This window comes from Pristiophorus japonicus, unplaced genomic scaffold (assembly GCF_044704955.1).
Source record: "Pristiophorus japonicus isolate sPriJap1 unplaced genomic scaffold, sPriJap1.hap1 HAP1_SCAFFOLD_310, whole genome shotgun sequence".
NCBI lineage: Eukaryota > Metazoa > Chordata > Chondrichthyes > Pristiophoridae > Pristiophorus > Pristiophorus japonicus.
In genome coordinates, this window is record NW_027252889.1 from 223,309 (window position 1) to 244,290 (window position 20,982).

Here is a 20,982-nt window from a genome sequence, read left to right on the forward strand (position 1 = left end):
TGACATGTTTGATCCCGTTGCGGGTCATGAATTCTTTGAATTCAGCACTGGTGAAGCACAGCCCATTGTCGCTGACGACATCGGGCAAGCCATGCGTGGCAAACATAGCTCGTAGACTTTCAATTGTGGCCGTGGATGTGCTTACAGACATTATTGCATATTCAATCCATTTTGAATAAGCGTCTACGACTATGCCTGGGAATGGGCCCGCATAGTCTACATGGATCCTCGACCACGGTTTGGATGGCCATGACCATAAACATAGCGGTGCCTCTCTGGGTGCATTGCTCAACTGAGAGCAAGTTGCACTGGGGCACGCATACTCTAAATCTGAGTCGATACCGGGCCACCACACATGGGATCTGGCTATGGCTTTCATCATTACTATGCCTGGGTGGGTGTTGCAAATAAATGTGTCTCTGCCTTTCTTGGGCAAGACTATGCAATTGCCCCACAAAAGACAGTCTGCCTGCAGGGACAGCTCTGCTTTGCATCTGTGGAACAGCTTAATCGCTTCCTGCATCTCCACTGGGACACTGGACCGGCTCCCAGGGAGGACACAGTTTTTTTTACCAAGGACAGTAAAGGATCCTGGCTGGTCCAGGTCCTGATCTGGCAGGCCGTAACGGGGGATTTCTCATTCTCAAATGCCTCCATAACCATGAGCAAGTCCGCTGGCTGTGCCATTTCCTGTGGTGGGCGATGGTAGCTGACTGAGAGCATCTGCACATTTCCCTGTTCCCAGTCTGTAACAGCGTGAGCGCCCATCTTTGGATGCGGGTAGAGGCATTGGTATTAATCCCTTTGTTCTCCGAGAATAGCTATATGAGTGGCTTGTGGTCAGTTTCAAGCTCGAACTTGAGGCCAAATAAGTACTGGTGCATTTTTTTTACCCGGTAAACGCACGCCAGAGCCTCTTTTTCAATCATGCTGTAGGCCCTTTTGGCCTTGGACAAACTCATGGATGCATACGCAACTGGTCGCAAAATTCCCGATTCATGAGCCTGTTGTAACACACGCCCGACCCCGTATGACGACGCATCGCAAGCTAACACCAATCATTTACATGGGTTATACAGGACAAGCAGTTTTAGAACACAATAAGTTTCTGGCTTTCATAAAGGCAGCCTCTTGTGAATTCCCTCATACCCAGTCGTCTCCCTTGCACATTAGCGCATGTAGGGGTTCTAGCAGGGTGCTTAACCCAGGTAGGAAATTACCAAAATAGTTAAGGAGTCCCAGGAACGACCGCAGCTCCGTCACGTTCTGTGGTCATGGCGCGTTCTTGATGGCCTCCGTCTTGGCGTCGGTGGGTCTGATGCCGTCTGCTGCAATTCTCCTTCCGAAGAATTCGATGACCTGTGCCAGGAAAACACACTTCGAGCGTTTCAACCTGAGCCCCACGCGATCCAACCGACTAAGAACCTCCTCCAGATTCTTCAAGTGCTCCATGGTGTCCCGATCTGTAACCAATATGTCGTCCTGGAAGACCACTATGCAAGGAACTGACTTTAACTGCTGGAAGATCGCCACGGCTGACCGAATCCCGAACGGGCATCTGTTGTAGATAAACAGACCTTTGTGCGTGTTGATGCAGGTGAGGCCTTTCAAAGACTCCTCCAGCTCCTGCATCATGTAGGCCGAGGTCAGGTCCAGTTTGGTGAATGTCTTCCCTCCAGCCAGCATCGCGAATAGGTCGTCTGCCTTGGGTAGTGGGTACTGGTCCTGCAGCAAAAAACAGTTAATCGTTACTTTATAGTCCCCGCAAATTCTAACCGTACCGTCCTCCTTGAGTACCGGAACAATCGGACTGGCCCAGTCGTTGAATTCCACCGGCCGATGATGCCTTCACGTTGCAGCCTGTCCAGCTCGATTTCCACTTTCTCACGCATCATGTACGGTACCGCCCGAGCCTTGTGGTGGATGGGTCGCGTATCGGGAACCAAATGGATCTGCACTTTTGCCCCTGAAAAGCTTCCAATGCTTGGCTCGGATAACGAAGGGAATTTGCTTAGAACCTGGGTACATGCGATGTCGTTGACGGACTAAAGCGCTCGGATGTCGTCCCAGTTCCAGCGGATTTTTCCCAGCCAGCTTCTGCCAAACAACGTGGGGCCATCCCCTGGCACGATCCACAGCGGTAGTTCGTGTACTGCTCCATCATAGGAGACTTTGACTTCTGCACTGCCAATTACAGGGATCAGTTCCTTGGTGTAAGTGCTTAGTTTGGTGTGAATGGGCTGAGCTTGGGCCTGTGTGCCTTCTTTCCCCACAGCCTGTCAAAGGCCATTTTGCTCATTATAGGCTGACTTGCCCCCGTGTCCAGCTCTACAGACACTGGAATACCATTTAGTTCAACTTTCAACATTATTGGTGGGCATTTCGTCATGAACTTATGTACCACGTACACCTCTGCCGCCTCCGTATGAGTTTCCAATTCCATCTGATCCACTGTGGATCGATCTTCCTCTGCAACGTGGTGGTTTGCAGAATTTGCAGCTCGCCTGCACATTTGTTGGAGATGTCCCATTGTTCTGCAACCATTGCACACATAGTGCTTAAAGCAGCATTGATGGGGCCGATGATCACCTCCGCAGTGCCAACAGGGTGTTAACTGCCTCGCATTAACAGATGATGGACTCAAGGTCAATTGAGGTCGGGCCACAGCAGCCTGTGTGTACGTTCTGCCCTGTACATTTCTGCTCAAAACCGACATTACTTTATGCACAGTACTGGCCGAAACTTCTTTGTTCTGTGAAATCTGCTTGGTGTTGTCGCTGGTGGACATAAATGCCTGGGCTACCATTATGGCTTTACTCAGATTCGGAGTTTCTACAGTCAACAGTTTGCGAAGGATTGTCTCATGTCCGATGCCCAGTACAAAAACTTCTCTGAGCATTTGTTCTAGGAAACTCAAACTCAGAATGTCCTGCAAGGCGCCTTAGTTCAGCGACGTAGATCACCACTTCCTGGCCCTCCGATCGTTGACAGGTATAGAACCGATATCTCGCCATCAAAATACTTTCCTTACGAGTTAGGTGCTCCCGGACCAGCGTACACAGTTCTTTGTAGGATTTCTCTGTTGGTTTTGCCGGGGCTAAGAAATTCTTCATGAGGCCGTAGGTTGTTGCCCCACAGTTAGGAGGATCGTCCTTCATTTGGTCGCGTTCTCGTCCCCTTCCAGCTCATTGGCGACGATGTATTGGTCGAGTCTCCACGAAGGCTTCCCAATCGTCCCCCTCTGAGAACTTCTCCAGGATGCCGACCGTTCTTTGCATTTTCGCGCGGTTGTTCGTTACCTCATCGCCAATTGTTACATTCATAATAAATGGTCACACTGAGTACTGTGTGCAATGAGCAAGTGTGACCTTAGCTCCTTTAATAAGACTCCAGAGTGCAGGTACCTCGTGGGTGGCCTGCTTATATACTGTGCTCCCAAGGGATGCTGGGATCCCTTGGGACTCCAACAGGTAGGCCCTCTGGTGGTCAGGTGTGATGCAGGTTACAAGGGGTTAAATACATAATAACAACCAGCAATAAATGATGCTTCGAAAGCAGCATACCCACCCACACAGATATACCACACCCATACCCAGTGAGATGACTAACTGCAATCATTGAATAAACAACGATCCATGAGTTTTGCTCAAATTATTTGTATTATTTCATAGAATGATAGAAGCACAGAAGGAGGCCATTCGGCCCATCGAGTCTGCGCTGGCTCTTTTGAAGAGCATTCCAGTTAGACCCACTCCCCTGCTCTTTACCCATATTCCTGCATTTTTTCTCCTTCAATACTCGTTTGAAAACCACCTTGCAGTCCAAATCCTAACCACTCGTTACGTAAAAAAAAGTTTTTCCCCATGTTTTCTCTTTTACCAATCACCTGTGTCCTCTGGTTATCGACCCTTCAGCCATTGGAAACAGTTTCTCTATTTACTTTATCTAAACCTTTCATGATTTTAAACAGCTCTATCAATCTCCTCTTCGCCTTCTCTGCTCCAAGGAGAACAAGCCCAGCATCTTCAGTCTATCCACTAAACTGTAACTCTCATCCCTGGAACCATTCTAGTAAGTCTCTTCTGTACCCTCTCCAAAGCTTTCTCGTCCGTCCTAAGGTGTAGTGGCAGAATTGAATATGCCAGCTGGGGCCAAACCAGTGTTTTAGATAGGTTTAGCATGACTTCCTACCTTTTGTACTTTACGCCTCTATTTATAAAGCCCACGATTTTGCATGCCTTGTTAACCTGGGATATGGCCGTAGGAGTCCTCAACATTGACTCTGAACCCCATGGTGTCTCATGGCATAGGCAAAGCAACCACTTGCAAATTACCACATGCCAATCTCCCTCAGCTGATGAACCAGTACTCTTCCATGGTGGACACCACTTGGGAGGAAGCACTGAGGGCAGTAAGCACACAGAATATACTCTGGGTGTGGTACTTCCATGTCCATCAGAAAGAAGACAATATAAAATGGAATGCAAAAGTCTTCTATCGACATGTTTAACAGTAAAAGGGCTGTTAGAGAAGCGGTGGGGCTGATTTGGGACAAAATGGAGAACTATTGGTGAAGACATGGCTGAGGTACTAAATGAGTACTTTGCCAAGGAAGAGGACTGAAATTCATAGAATCATAGAAATTTACAGCACGGAAGGAGGCCATTTCGGCCCATCGTGTCCGTGGCCAAGAGCTATCCAGTCTAATCCCACTTTCCAGCTCTTGGTCCGTAGCCCTGTAGCTTACGGCACTTTAAATGCACATCCAAGTATCTTTTAAATGTGGTGAGGGTTTCTGCCTCTACTGCCCTTTCAGGCAGTGAGTTCCAGACCCCCACCACTCTCTTGGTGAAGAAATTTCCCCTCATATGTCCTCTAAACCTTCCCCGAATTACTTTAAATCTATGCCCCCTGGTTGTTGACCCCACTGCCAAGGGAAACAGGTCCTTCCTATCCACTCTATCCAGGCCCCTCATAGTTTTATACAACTCAATCAGGTCTTCCCTCAGCCTCTTCTGTTCCAAAGAAAGCAGTCTCAGCATCTCCAATCTTTCCTCATAGTCAAAATTCTCCAGTCCAAGATTCTTATAAATCGCCTCTGCACCCTTTCCAGTGCAATCACATCTTTCCTGTAATGTGGTGACCAGAACTGCACACAGTACTCCAGCTGCGGCCTAACCAGTGTTTTATATAGTTCGAGCATAACCTCCTTGCTCTTGTATTCCATGCCTCGGCTAATAAGAACATAAGAACATAAGAATTAGGAACAGGAGTAGGCCATCTAGACCCTCAAGCCTGCTCCGCCATTCAAGATCATGGCTGATCTGGCCGTAGACTCAGCTCCACTTACCCGCCCGCTCCCCGTAACCTTTAATTGTCTTATTGGTTAAATAAAGGCAAGTATTGCATATGCCTTCTTAACCACCAAAGCTATGGTAAACGAGGGGATTGCTGGGATACTGAAGGACATAAAAATAGATAGAGGAGTTAATAGGAAGGCTGGCAGTACCTAAAGTGGATAAGTCTCCCGGTCCGGATAGAATGCATCCTCGGTTGCTGAGGGAAGTAAAGGTAGAAATTGCAGAGGTGCTGGCCAGAGTTTTCCAGGGGTTGTGCCAAAAGACTGGAGGATTGCAAATGTTGCAACCCAGGTTCAAAAAAGGGGAGAAGGATAAACCTGCCAATTACTGGCCAGTCAGTTTAATGTCGGTGATGGGAAAGCTTTTAGAAACAATGGGCAGAATTTTAACTTGAAGACGGGTAGAGAGCGGGGGTGCTGGATTGCAGATGGGAAACCCGGGAGAATGGGTCTACCAAATTTAACAGGTGGCAAATCAGGTGGACATGACATCAGCAGATGGGATTAGAAATGATATAACCGCATTTAAAATAAAGAGGCGAAATATAGGGCTAAAAATTCGATAGGTTAGCGCCTCCTGCTAGCGTGTGGGGGCGCGAATGAGGTGCTAAGGGGTTAGTGCCCGTGCACGGCAAATACAGTGACTCCCGCGAACTTCAGTGCTGGTTTAGCGCCTGGCAGATTGTGATATCATAACGTTTGCAGTGCCCCGTTATCGCCCCAGATTTAAATTGACTCTCGCCCGCTGCTGTATCGCCTTGTGCTGACAATGCCAGTCAGAGGAGACATTGTGAACTCAGCTGGTCCCTTGCGGAATGCTAATTAAAGGGATTGGTTAACAGCTAGCGCAACCTTTATTGTTTGCACCAGTCTGGTGCCTGCGCAAAGTTTCTAATGTTTCATCAGTGCAAGCTGTCCAAGCCTCCATTCTGTGAGAGTGTTTAGGGTTGTACCAGCAGTTGGGCAGGTCGCCTTGCAAAACAGAACTGCTGACAACTAGCTTGTGTAGAATCATTGGCCCTTCCCGTTAAGCGAGGGAAGCAGCCTCTGATGCCGTTACCAATGCGCACGAATATATAGTTACATTTAAAGGGAGGCAAGACAAGTATATGAGGGAGAAGGGAATAGAGGGTTATGCTGATAGATTTAGATGAGGAAGGATGGGAGGAGGTTCGAGTGAATTGTAAACGCCATGCACTGGTTGGGCCGAATGGCCTGTTTCTGTGTCGTATATCTGGTGTAATCCGATGTAAAACATTGCCATGTGCTCTCCAAATACCACAGAGGTTCTCTTGAAGAAGGGCTTGGGGCTCTGTGCTGCCGCTCCTGCAGAATTTGCATCATGCTGATCGCTCCAGCAGCGGGGGTCAGAAGCCCGGGATCGGAGATTGTGGGTGGGGCGGTTGGGGGAGGTCTCAGATTGTAAGGCTGTAGGTGGGGGAGGGGGAAGTGTCGGAGGCCTCATGATGAAGATCAGAAGGGTCAGGCGGTGGGTGGGTCCAATTGTGGGCAGCTGGTGAGGCAGTTACACTGGATCCAACAGGTAAGTGGAAAGGCCCCTACCTCCTGGATCCAGTTGTCCTCACCTTCCTTTAGCTGCTGGATTCCCGGAGTTAAATTTAGAACCTTTTTTCAAAATGAGGCACGCAGCCTCATTATAATATTTTAATGCCAACCTGCCTTCTGCGAGCGGATTGGGGCCGGGATTCAAATTTTTAACACTTTAATCCCCATCCGACCCAAACCCAACTGTTTTTTGGGGTTAATATTCCCCCCAATAATCCAGGAGAAAATTAACAGCCACTGGGACAAGCATGGACAAATCAAGGAGAGCCAGCACGGATTTCTTAACGGCAAATCATGTCTGACTAACTTGGTTACATTTATTGATGAAGTAATGGATATGGTGGATGAGGTCAGTACAGTTGATGTTGTTTATACGGACCTCCAAAAGGCATTTGATAAAGTAACTCATATTCGATTGTTAACAAATTTAAAGTCCAAGGGATAAAAGAGGCAATAGCAGCATTGATACAAAATTGGGTAAAGGATAGAAAACAGAGTTATGGTGAATGGCTGTTTTTCAGACTGGAGGGAGACAGACAGTGGTGTTCCCCAAGGTTCAGTACTAGGACCACTGCTGTTTGTGATGTACATTAATGACTTGGACTTGGGATTACAGGGCACAATTTAAACATTTTCAACAGAAACGAAACTTGGAAGTATATTAATCAGTGAAGAAGCTAGTAATAGACTTGAAGAGGACAGAGTCAGGTTAGTGGAATGGGCAGACACATGCCAGATGAAATTCAACACACAAACGTTTTTTTAAATTCATTCATGGCATGTGTGTTCCACTGGCAAGATCAGCGTTTATTGCCCATCCCTAAATGTTCTTGAGAAGGTGGTGGTGAGCTGCCATCTTGAACTGCTGCAGTTTGTGAGGTGAAGCCACTCCCACAGTGCTGTAAGGGAGGGAGTTCCAGGATTTTGACCCAGCGACAATGAAGGAACGGTGATATATTTCCAAGTCAGGATGGTGTGTAAGTTGGAGGGGAACTTACAGGTGGTGGTGTTCCCATGCACTTGCTGCCCTTGTCCTTCTAGGAGGTACTGTCGAAGAAGCCTTGGCAAGTTGTTGCAGTGCATTTTGTTGATGGTACACACTGCAGCCACTGTACGCAGTGGAGGGAGGGAGTGTTTAAGGTGGTGGATGGGGTGTCAACAAACAGGTTGCCTTGTCCTGGATGGTGTCGAGCTTCTTGAGTGTTGTTGGAGCTGCACTCATCCAGGCAAGTGGAGAGTGTTCCATCACACTCCTGACTTGTGCCTCGTTGGTGGTGGAAAGACTTTGGGGAGTCAGGAGGTGAGACATTCCCCACAGAATACCCAACCTCCTGGGACCAAGTGTGAGGTGATACATTCTGGTCGGAAGAATGAGAAGAAACCATACACACTAAATGGCACAATTTTAAAGGGGCTGCAAGAACAGAGAGACCTGGGGGTGTTTGTACACAAATCTTTGAAGGTGACAAGACAGGTTAAGAAAGTTGTTAATGAAGTGTATGGCTTTATAAATAGAGGCAGTGAGTACAATAACCAGGAAGTTATGCTAAACCTACATAAAACACTGGTCCGGCCCCAGCTGGAGGTTTGTGTCCAATTCTGGGCACTGCACTTTAGGAAGGACGTGAAGGCTTTGAAGAGGGTACAGAAGAGATTTACTGTAATGGTTCGAAGGATGAGGATTTGTAGTTACATGCATAGACTGGCGAAGCTGGGGTTGTTCTCCTTGGAGCAGAAAAGGCTAAGGGGAGATTTGATAGAGGTGTTTAAAATAATGAAGTGTTTCGATAGCGTGAATAAAGAGAAATGGTGTCCAATGACTGAAGGGTCGATAACCAGAGGGCACAGATTTAAGGTGATTGGCAAAAGACCCAGAGGCGATGTGAGGAAAAACTCTTTATTTTATGCAACAAGTTGTTAGGATTTGTAATGCACTCCCTGATAGGGTGGTGGATACTGTTATGTATGTTAATGTGTGTACTGTAACACTAGACCACTGAATGTACCTTCACACTGTATACTCCATACCTGTACCACCAGAGGGAGCTGCTGGTGGAGACTAAGGGTCACCTGCACACTGCAGGTAACCAAGTATAAAAGGGAGTTCGCCTCATTGTGTCCACACTCAAGGAGCTGCAATAAACGCACTAAGGTCACTACAGTTCAAGTACTATACCCTTACCTCATGGAGTCATTATTAGAGTGCTTACATATACTACAACTGGCGACGAGGTTACAAATTTCCACACACAACATGTCTAACCTAAGCAACTTCCAACAATTCGCTGATGAGGAAGATTGGGATGCCTTTGTGGAAAGGCTCGAACACTTTTTCATCACGAACGACCTGTCTGGAGACACACCGACCTTGTTGCCTGATAAGTACAGAGCCATCCTGCTCAGCAGTTGTTGGCCCAATGTCCACGGTCTTGTCAGGGACCTGCTAGCTCCAGCGAAGACGGCAACCAAGACTTATGCGGATCTCGTAACAATAATACTGGAACAACTCAAACCTAAAGAGAGCATCCTCACAGCCAGACACCGGTTCTCCATCCACCGGTGGCCCGAAGGCCAAGAAATTGCTAAATATGCTGCAGGCCTGAGAAGATTGACTGCACCGTGTGATTTTGGCGACCACCTCACTGAAGCACTAAGGGACATCTTCGTTATTGGAATCGGCCACGAGGGCCTCCTCCATAAGCTGCTCTCTGCAGACACTAGTGACCCTGCAGAAGGCAATCAAAGTGAGCCAGGCTTTCATGATTTCGGCCTGCGACTCCAAGAGGATGATGACTCACCCCCAGGACTCTAACGCGACCAGTACAGTGAAGCGAATGGTGCCTTTCAGAGGCAAGGCTGCTGCCCCGAGTCCCGCAACCCTGAGTCCGACACTTGGGGACAACCGGCTAGCCCCATGCTGGCGCTGTGGAGGAAACCACAGGGCCCACCAGTGCCGATACAAAGACTATACTTGCAAAGGCTGTAACACGAAAGGTCATCACCAGTGAATGTGTAGAAGAAGTTTTACTCACCGGATCGCTGAAGAGTTGGCTGATCACCCGGGCTCCAGCGCTGATGAAGATGAAGAGAGAGTCTATGAAGTGGCTCAGTCCCTGGAAGAGGTGTACGGAGTGTATACCTGCTCCGAGAGTTCCCCGTGGAAAATGGAAGTAGAAATCAACGGTGTTCCAGTCTCGATGGAGGTCGATACAGGGGCGAGCCAATCGTTGATGAATCAGGCGGTCTTTGAGAAACTCTGGGACAATCCCACCAAATGACCCAAAATGTTCCCAATCCAGGCGAAGCTGCTCACTTACACAAAAGACACCATCCCAGTCGTTGGTAGCGTGGATGTCCAGGTGTCCCATGGCGGTGCGATGCACAGCTTCCTTTGTGGATCGTTGCCGGTGATGGTCCAACTGGGAAGAAGATGGATGAAGCAAATCCAAATCTGTTGGAGCTGGAAAAACCTCCAGGCCCCGGCAATCGACATCCTACGCGGCCCCAAACTTGGATCCATTACAGCAGCTGGAAATCCTACCGTCCAACTCGACTGCCTGGCGGTGACACAGACTGCACAACTCAACAGCGAGATGATCCAACCTGAACGACCAGACCTCACCTTCCTGGCTCCAGTGGCAGGACTCCGAGGGAAGAAGATCGGCACAGAAGGTAGATTTCCCGGCTTCCGTGGCAGAACCTGGGGAGCAAAGGATCACCGCAGCCTACCTTTTGGAGAGAAAGAAGATGGCGCCCACACCACGAGGTGAAGCACCTAGAATCAAGATGGCCGCGACCAGACCACGAAGGGCAGCGTTGAGGGAGCAACACGTGACACCGAGCAGGGAACTGGATTGGGGTAAAGATTGCAAGGCCCTCTTAAAAGAGACCGGCAACCTAAAACAATTAAAGGGATAGTTCCACTCTTGGTACAGTGATGCCAGAATCACTAATGATAAAGGTGTAATTAATGAATGCAAGTATATAAATGTACTGCTGAACAGTGATGCCAGTAATGCTGATGAGAAAGATGTAACTAACAAAGGCAGGTATCCAAATGTAACCTTGCACAGAGATACTGATAGTACACAGGAAAGTGTTGTGATGGACAAATGTGAAAGTGTAAAGACAAATAACAATGTGAGTCGGCTGTTTTGGTCAGAGCCAATGCAACATGAATGCTAATGATAAAATGAGAAATGATGCCGGGTTCTACATGTATGCCGACAATGCCAAAGGCAACCTCCCATGGGAAATACCCAGGTCCAGCGGGCTACCCGATCATGTAGCCTGCGCCTCCGGGACCAATGTGATGTCCCAGGGAGGGTACACACACACACACAGTGGGAGCATACCTACTGCAGGACCAGCGATTAATGGATGGCACAGCCACCAGCACTAGCGCCAGATCGGCCCTACCCCCTTGGCCACCCGGGCCAGCACCGGAAGCAAGAGGCCAGTACCCTCCAGCTTTCCCGGCGGGACCTGGGATGACCAGACTTCCACCACCATGAAGGGCAGCAGGGTGACCCTGCAGCACTCAATGGAGGACAAGGAGGCCACACCACCCTGTGGCTCTGCCCACCACTAAATGTCCTCACGCACCCATATATAACGCATGTACCTTACCTATAGCATGTACTTGCTCCACCACTGCTGAACTCAAAAAACAGTGACATAACCAACCTGATTCCTTACTCACTTTACATGTATGCCAAAACAGGTGTTGAGCCACACACATGGTCGATGTATGGGGTGGGCGGGGGGGGGGGGGAAAACAGATGTATGTAGCCATGAACACATGGATCACACCCAGAACCCACAAAACCCTCCCTACAATCTCTCAAGTCGAGGGCCAGAGAATACAATGCAAAAGCCTGTGGCACAAGACTAAGGGGGGAGTGTTGTTATGTATGTTAGTGTGTGTACAGTAACACTAGGCCACTGAATGTACCTTCACACTGTATACACCATACCTGTACCACCAGAGGGTGCTATTGGTGGAGACCTAAGGGTCACCTGCACACTGCAGGTAACCAAGTATAAAAGGGAGCTCACCTCATTGTGTCCTCACTCAAGGAGCTGCAATAAACGGGCTTAGGTCACTACAGTTCAAGTACTATACCCTTACCTCATGGAGTCGTTATTAGAGTGCCTGCATATACGACAGATACAGATTCAATAGTAGCCTTCAAAAAGGGAATGGGATAAATACTTAAAAGAATTTTAAAAAATTGCAGGGATATGGGGATAGAGCAGGGAAGTGGGACTAATTGGAATGGTCTTCAAAAAAGCCGACAACAAAGCTGAGCTGAATGGCCTCCTTCTGCGCTGTACTATTCTATGATTCTATTGGTTCAGTAATACCACCATTGACTGAGCTGGCCAAGTCTTGAAGGACATAGTTCACAGCCTGGACTTGTGGCAGGAGGTGAGAGAACCAACACGAGGGAATAACCAACTTGTCCTTGACCTCACCAATCGATCTGTCACAGATACTTCGATCCCTGACGGTGTTGATAACAGTGACCTAGTCCCGTCTTCACACTAATGTCACTATCCTGCTCTACAATGTCGCACTACCACAGTGCTAATTGAAACAGATTAAGAATAGATCTAGCAGCTGAAAACTGGGTGTCCATGAGGCGGTGTGGGCCAACAGCAGCAGCAGCAGAATTGTATTTCACCACAATCTGTTAGCTCATGGCCCTACATATCCCTCACTGCTCCATCACCATCAAGCCAGATAACCAAACTTGATTCAGTGAGGAGTCTAGAAAAGCATGCCAGGAGCAGCACGGTGTACCTGAAAATGAGGTGCCAAGCTGGTGAAGCTACAACACAGGACCACATGCATGATAAAGAGTGGGAATAGCATACGAAAAACAAAGCTAAGTGATCCCACAACCAACAGATCAGATCAAAGTTCTGCAGTCCTGCCACATGGGTTGTGAATGGTAGTAGACCATTACGCAACTAATGAGCACCACACTTGAGGGAGGATGTCAAGGCCTTAGAGAGGGTACAGAGGAGATTTACTAGAATGTAACAAGGGTTGAAGGACTTCAGTTATGTGGAGCGATTGGCGAAGCTGGGGTTAAGGAACAATTTAATAAAGGTGTTCAAAATCATTAAGAGTTTTGATAGAATAGACAAGGAAAAACTGTTCCACTGGCAGGACGGTCGATAACCAGAGGACACAGATTCTAGATAAGGGGGAAATAATTTTTTTTTAATTAACGCAGCAAATAGTAATGAACTGGAAAGCACTGCCTGAAAGGGTAGTGGAAGCCGATTCAATAGTAATAGTCAAAAGGAAATATCGTTGAAAAGGAAAATATTGCAGGGCTGTGGACAAAGAGCAGGAGAGTGGGACTAATTGGATAGCTCTTACAAAGAGCCCACACAGGCACGGTGGGCCGAATGGCCTCCTTCTGTGCTATAAGATTCTTTGAGGATGGATGACCAATGATTGGTCAAGGAGATAGATGTCTTTAGAAGTTTTTATAGATGGAAAGAGATGGAGAGATTTAGGAAGAGAGTTGCAAAGGCACTGATTGAGGCAGTTGGAGGCTCTGCTATCTATGCTCGCCTGAGAAACAGAGTGTTCAAGAGAGAACATAGGGCTGGACATTGCAGAGACAGGGCAAGGCAAGGTCATGGAGAGATTATTGAAAGAGGACTAGGGTTTGAATTTAATACATTTGGTGTTGGTCAGCTGGCATGTATCAGCGAAATAATCAATAAGTGGGATTTAATGCAGGACAGTGGCAAAGTTTTGGACAATTTGGAGAATGTGGAGATGGATGATGGGAGATCAAGAAAGAGAACATTCGATTATTAGTCTGGAAATGACAAAAGCATCAATAAGGATTTCAGCATCAGAAGGGCAAAGGCAGGGAGGTGTAGGGGCAGGCAACTTTGCTGAGGTAACACTCCTGCTGATGGATAGGTTGTGGCCAAACCAGTGGCAGAGGAGCAATGTTTGTGGTGGGGCAGAAGAAAATGGCTTTAGTTTTCCCAATGTTGAGCTGGAGGAAATCAAGACTCATCCAAGACTGGTGTCAGACAAACAGAGGGAAAAATAGGAAAATACAGACAGGTAATATTGCTGGATTGACCTATAAATCACAAGGGAAAAAGAGGAGATTATAGATGGCCAAGATTATATTGGGAAGAAGTATTAAACATTTAGAGAAACAAAGAAAGTGTGAATATCTACGGCAGTCAGAGACTCGCCGAAAGAAAAGACGAGAAAAAGGAAGGCAATGAAAACACAGCAAACTGCAGATCCAGTCTAAAAGTAAAACAGAAAAGTCAAAGAGGGAATGGGAGGGAGTTTAAGCAACGAGGCTCAGGTAGAGAGGAATTAACATGGTAAGGCACGGGGAGGAGTTAAGTTAAAGTGGCGACGTATGGGGCGGTGGTTCGAGCCTTTGTGACTCCAGTCTCACACCAACAGCCCTTTGACTTGGCCTAGCAAGCCATGTCAATGGATTGTATTAAGCCACTACATTATCAGGGCAACTAGGGATGAGCAATAAAGGCTGGCCTTGCCAGCAACACCAACATCCCAAAACGGAATTCGATTCAAAGTTTATCTATGTGTGTGATTAGATGACTATTTCATTGTAATGAGATGAGGAGAAATTTCTTCACTCAGAGGGTTGTGAATCTTTGGAATTCTCTACCCGAAGGCGATGGAGGCTCAGTCGTAAGACATATTCAAGACAGAGAGCGATAGATTTTTGGATATTAAGGGAATCATGGGTTTTGCGGATCGTGCCGGCAAGTGGAGTTGAAGTAGAATATCCCGCTATGATCTTATTGCATGGCGGAGCCAGCTCCTGGGGCCGAATGGACTACTCCTATTTCTTAATGTTCTTCTGTAATCTGGGCCTGTGTTAACAAACTGATGCACAAGAACTGTTTCACTGGTCACCTTAATATGTAACCAGATGGAGGCATCACATCATCACCACAGACCATCGATTTAAATAAGTTGTAGTTGATTATAACAATGTCATTAAAAGCCTCAGTAATTAACATTTCTTATTTTTGCAGCGGAAAACGATAAAGGGGCCATGATGGAGCTACATAAGTCTGCAATGGAACAACAGATGCAAGTGATGAAAGAGGCTATGGACGCTCTGGTACGAAGCAACAAAGAAAATATGAAACAATTGGAAGAACGAATGAGGATGGAGGCAAAAGCAGACAGGGAAGAGAAAGAAAAAATTAAAGCAGCAAAACTGAAAGAGGCAGAAAGGCTGAAACAAGAAGGCAGTCGCTGTTCTATATGTTGAAGAAACACGGGGTGGGAAAAGTAAGAAAAAACTTACTAAACTGTAAAATTAGTCTACGGATTAATATTTCATTTGAAAGTTTGTGTCAATAAAGGAAATATCTGTAATCAGGATCCTTGAACATTTTCTCTCCAATCACTTTATACTTTCTTTCTCTGAGTGCACTCCCATATCTCACACACAGGGACCACTGGGGTGAGATTGAATACCACCCCGGTTAGGGCGGTAACAGCTGTGAGGTGGGACTTCTTGCGCCAGGCACAGAAGTCTTGCCCCGTGAACTAAATTGGGCTCACCGCCCGAGAGGAAGTGGAGTGCAAAATCTCGTGCTCCACTTGCTCTCGGGGGCGGTTCCAAGGCACTAACGAGCGTGCATTTTCCAGTGCTACATGGAGAGACACATAGCACTGGTGGGAACACAGGACCCTCCCCTTCCATTCGAGAGGAGGGCCACACTGCTGACTCTGCAGGAGGGAGAAGGGTCACCACTAGAGCAGCAGTGAGCAGGGTGCCACAGCAGCAGCCCGGCACAGAAACAGAGTGCCGGGCTGCAACATTGCGGCACAGACCCCGCGATTTGAAGTTGAGAAGGCCACACTGGTACGTCGGCCATTTAAAACATTTTCAGCGCTGCCCCTCCCCTTTAATTTTCACCCCTCGAGCGGCCTAAAGCCTGGTATGCGCCCCACGAAGCAGCATTGCCCGCGGCAGTCTCATCGAATTCTCGTTCCGGGGCAAAAACGGGTCATTGCTCACGATGATGACAGTAATCCAGGCGCTAGCGGCAGGAGCGGGGCACTAACGGCTAGCCCCAGCGCTAAACTCCAGCGGAATTTCGCAGGAGTCAATAAAGGCGCTGCGCCCAAGCGAAAAGTTGTTTGCACCCCGCGCTAACGTGAGGCGCAAACGACCCGAATATTTACCCCCATGTCTGTTAACTGAGCATTGTAGGAATGGCATAGGTAAACTGAAGACATCAGCTTCATAGTCATTGTCAATTGCCAAAGATGTCCTTGTAACTTGACTACACAATGCCAAATGCAACCCATTATGAGCATCCGTAACATGTGCTGCTCCAGAAGCCTTGTACTTCATTGACTATAACAGCACCTTGGGGTATCCCGAGGTAGCGAAAGGCTCTGTATAATTGCAACTCTTTTTTTCATTTTTTGTTCAACTGTGCAAAAGGCTAGACAGTCGTGCCACTGCCACGTGAGACCATGTGATGTGAAACTGGCTGCCAGATTTCAATTTACTGGGCACCAGATCTCAGATTGCTGAGCTACCTACTCCACACTCATTCACACATCTTCAGAAATTGAAAATATTACCACTATTCATCATTACAGCTGTCACCATACCAGACAGGTCAAATAATAGTTCTTCCAGACAAGAGATACATTTGGGGGCCGAAATTGGTGGAGGCTGCGGCTGCAGCCGCCCAGGTTGCACCGGAAATGTAGTTTTTCTGGACAATTCCTCCGGATCTGTCCATCTGCCGTCCACATTCCGCCCGGCGGGAGATTGGTCACGGAGGGTACCGTCGGCGTGACATCATGTCGCCCGCCCATGCCAGATGCTGCAAATCACCCATTTTGGTGAGAGATGCTGGTCTCGGGTCGGCCTGCCACCTACAAAAAGCAGCTGTGAGCTGGCCGTGAGTCAGGCGGCAGGGAGAAGGGCTCTGAATGCTGAAGCGCTGCACATCACGGCCATGGTGCAGATTCTGGACCATCAGGAGTGGGACTGCTGGGAAAAAGTTCGGTGGATGTTTGCTTCACTTTATGGCTGATGGTCAGGTTTCATTTGGATGTGATAAAAGCGACTGAAATGTGTCTTGGCCGATGGAAACATTTTTCTTTGACATTGCTGAAAGACCTTCATTGAGAAGCCCAATGGCGAAGGCAAAATAATTATGAATAAGTGAAAAGTCTTCAGCAGGTCACACTTTGTTCATCCAAGCTGATTAATTAATTCTGTGACACAGTCCTTCAAGAAGTTCTCAGGGAAGCACTACATATCACATAGAGGGTGAGAGGGTTAGGGTTAGAATGATCTATTGTAAGCCTGAGACAGCTGCAGACTCTGACAACATTTGTATGGGAGGAAAAGGGTATAAAGTTATAGCTATTCGACTTTAGGGACAGCACGATTAGAGAGCAAACTGAGGAAGGACTACGGTCGATAGAACACAGCAAGAGACACGTGCTGTGGTGACTCAGTGACCACCTGTTGAGGTTTCAACAACTAGACTGTCACTATTGACTTGTTAATGTGGGTTTTTTTGTACTGCAAGCAAACAACTTCATAAAATCTATTCTGATTCAACACAAGTGACCTGTATCCAGCATGCCTTGTTGTGGTGACGGACATAAATCTATTCTGAGAGATGTAATATATCTGACAGATCGAATAATCCTCAAAGCACAGAGTAATGTGATGGACCTTAACCCGCACAGAGAGAGTTCAGATATGTTTCTCCATCTGACTCCATTGAAGGGAAGGTGCGGTGGATGACGCGGCAATGAGTAGCGAAAGATGGTAAAGGCTCAGTGGAGATGCCCTCCAAGAGTTATGTGGACCATATTTAGGCTCATATTGTGACTGCGCAGAGGGTATGGGAGTATGTCAGGCTGAATAAGCGAGAGGCAGAAGATTTAAAGAAATAGTGCATCGCTGCAAATGATCGCCAGAAGAGCATGACACGGGACTGCAATGTAACTGATGACCATGTCATCTCAGGGGTGGCACTCCACCATGTTTGGCCTCGGAAAAAGAGAGTTGAAGTGCAAGCCTTAAGGGCTGCCCTGCAAGTAGGTAAAATGAGAGTAATTTAATGGCAGCCTTCCTGCATTGGTGACCCTTCCTTGTCATGTTGCGATGGCCTGATGACAGGACCCATTGTACAATGCAGTCACATGTGGATGACCTGAGGGACAGATGTATGTTTCTCACAAGGCACCACACATGATGTTAAAATCAGACACTCACCAAGAGAGGGTCAACAATGTGAGTGTATTTACAAGTGCACAACAACAAAGGTTACATAACATTATTACATTGACACCACCAACACCCATCCCTCTACCCAGCACCACCACCTCTCTTCCCCCCCCCCCACCCCCCCTTGAAGCGATGCCCAAGTTCCTCTTCCTCGCCCCGCCTACACCACGGCGTGCCGCTCCCCGGTCCCTCACTGCCTCTGGTTGACGAGGTTGTGCAGGAGGGCAGCGGGATGTCTGCAGATCTGTGCGTCTTGATGAGACGGCAGGGGGCATGACTGAAGATGCCAGATCTCCTGCTCCTCCGGATCTGTCTGCCTTGAGGGTGTGGGCTCGGGGACTTGCACTACGCGTACAGAAGCCGTCTCTTGCCTCATTGTCTCAACGAATTCGGTTGTGTACCAACACAGTAATGTGCCAGTCCATCCTGTCATCATGCTGCTGAGTGAAGGTGGCGATGTGTATTGTGTAGGGTTAATCACATAGGGTTAATTATGATATTTTGACATTTACAGTGTGTTTCTGCTCCATGCCTCGGGGAATGTTGTTGAATCAGAGAGAGAGAGAGAGAGAGAGACCTTGAGGCACACACCAGCTTGCAGCTGGGGCCTTACAGATTAGGAGTTGGCCAGAAGCCACATGCACCCATGTTTGTTCAATAGTAAAAAGGAACAGAACTGACCAATAGCTCTTTGAACTTCACCTTGGACCGTGATTCGCGAGCGGTGCCGGGACCCCCAAGGCTCCTGACAAGCCGTCGTTGCGGAGTTCCCGATGGGCTGAAGGCCGTCAGCTTTGTTGCATCTTATCATACTTCTCTTTTTTTCGTAAACTGCATTATGTTTCTTTTCTCTCAGTAAACGGTATTTTATCTTTACTTCATTTGTCTTGTCTCTTATTTAACATTCATCCAGATCCCGAAGCTGGATCTATTATTATCGATCCAAAACACGATACTGCCAGCGTTCCCAGCCATGGTCTGGAGCATATCACGACCTATCTGCATGCTTGTCCGTGATAGCTGGACCATCTCCTGACTTGCAGAGAGCGGTGCTGCATCCTCAGCTGGTTTCTCGCTCCTGGTGGGTTCTCTCGTCTTGTTTGCATTCACGCCATGGCCTCTGTACTTGGTCGAACTTCCCAGTATGGAGTGGGTTCCAAACCCCAGGAACTCGGTGCCTGACACCAAGGTTCTACGGACATTTGGCTCACATGGCAGGAGGCTGTATTCATCCTGTTCCGGCTCCTCCAGCTCAAGGGTCACAAAGTTGGACCCTTCTCCTTCCTCTTCTTCGTGGCTGTGGGCAGAGGAGGTGGGCGATCTGGTAGGAGGGGGGCGGAGTGTGTGGAGGAATGATCCATTGTCTTGGGCTGGGGCAACGTCTGGGTGGGAGACGTTGGGATTTGACGGATTTTCTGAAGGCCAGAGGTCGATGGTGTACCTTGATCCATGCTGCAAGTAGAGGACAACATTTCAGTCTGTGGGGTGGGGGGGTGGTGCTGGTCAAGCTTAGATGTGAGCCGTGCCCTCTCACATTCTGTCAGCAAGGAGTTCGATCTCTACATGGGCATGCCAATACTGTGCAACAAAATGTAGGCGAGTGCCTCAACATTGCAAGACTTTTCATGCCATGAACGCGGCTGAGACTGCAGATTAGTAGAAGCTTACCATGCTCCAGCACCTGCTGTGGTTGCATGGCGGCGGTCACCCACCAATGCCAAAAGATGCTCCTCCAGCTGCTCAATTCGACCACCCCTGCTGGTCCCCCTCCCAGCGCATGCAAGGCTTGTTGCCTTGGACGGGGTTTTTTTCTGCACAAAGAAACGTTGTAGCCTTTAGCCCCTTTCCTGATGCCTCCCCGCGGCCCCCCTACACACACACATCTGGCGCACAACCCTTTTCCTTTTTGAAGTTGGACAGGAGCGGGTGAATACATTTTTACTCACTCTTGCTGCCAGTCCAAGTCGTTCCAACGTTTCCGGCATTGGTCCCCATCTCGGTCAAGGATGTCCATTGTGGACACGATCTCAGCAATCTTCCTCCCAATGTGTCAGTATTGGGGTGGTGGAGGTTTGCCACCACCATCCCAGGTGAGGTGTTTGTACCTGTACTCCACCTCCGTTACCATCTCCTCCAATTCCACTTCATGAAACCAGGGAGCTCTGGCCTGCTTTTGGCAGTCTTCGTGGCAGATTTCTGGCCACTCATCCTCAATGATGAAACGATTGGCTGCACAAGAGCTGGTGGGTCTCAATTTCTCAGACTGCCCCCTCTCCAACCGCACGCTCGCCCCCTCTCCAACCTCCAGCTCGCCCCCTCTCCAACCTCCAACTCTCTCCTCTCCAACCTCCAACTCTCATGCTACTCACTGCCTTCCCCACTCTCCATACCATGCTACTCACTGCTTCCCCACTGCCCCATATAACGCTACTCACAGCCTTCCCCACTGCCCCATACCATGCTACTCACTGCTTCCCCACTGCCCCATACCATGCTACTCACTGCCTTCCCCACTGCCCCATACCATGCTACTCACTGCCTTCCCCACCGCCCCATACCATGCTACTCACTGCCTTCCCCACACCATGCTACTCACTGCCTTCCCCACTGCCCCATAACATGCTACTCACTGCCTTCCCCACTGCTCCATACCATGCTACTCACTGCCTTCCCCACTGCCCCATACTATGCTACTCACTGTCTTCCCCACTGCCCCATACCATGCTACTCACTGCCTTCCCCACTCTC

General features: G+C 48.3%; 1 protein-coding gene and 1 long non-coding RNA gene across 3 annotated transcripts in view; one reads left to right on the plus strand and one right to left on the minus strand.

Annotated features, from left to right (window-relative positions):
- LOC139249383 (guanylate-binding protein 2-like) overlaps positions 1 to 15,352 on the plus strand; it is a 72,999-nt gene extending 57,647 nt beyond the window's left edge. The window contains exon 10 of one of the 2 annotated variants that reach the window (XM_070872377.1): positions 14,990 to 15,352. In XM_070872377.1, the coding sequence (XP_070728478.1) occupies positions 14,990 to 15,231 (242 nt within the window). In that variant the 3' untranslated portion in view covers positions 15,232 to 15,352. The remainder of the gene's footprint in view (positions 1 to 14,989) is intronic. The other variant, XM_070872378.1, reaches the window with a different exon arrangement.
- The window catches only part of LOC139249384 (uncharacterized), a 110,448-nt gene that overhangs the window by 35,946 nt on the left and 53,520 nt on the right, over positions 1 to 20,982 (minus strand). The window lies entirely within an intron of this gene.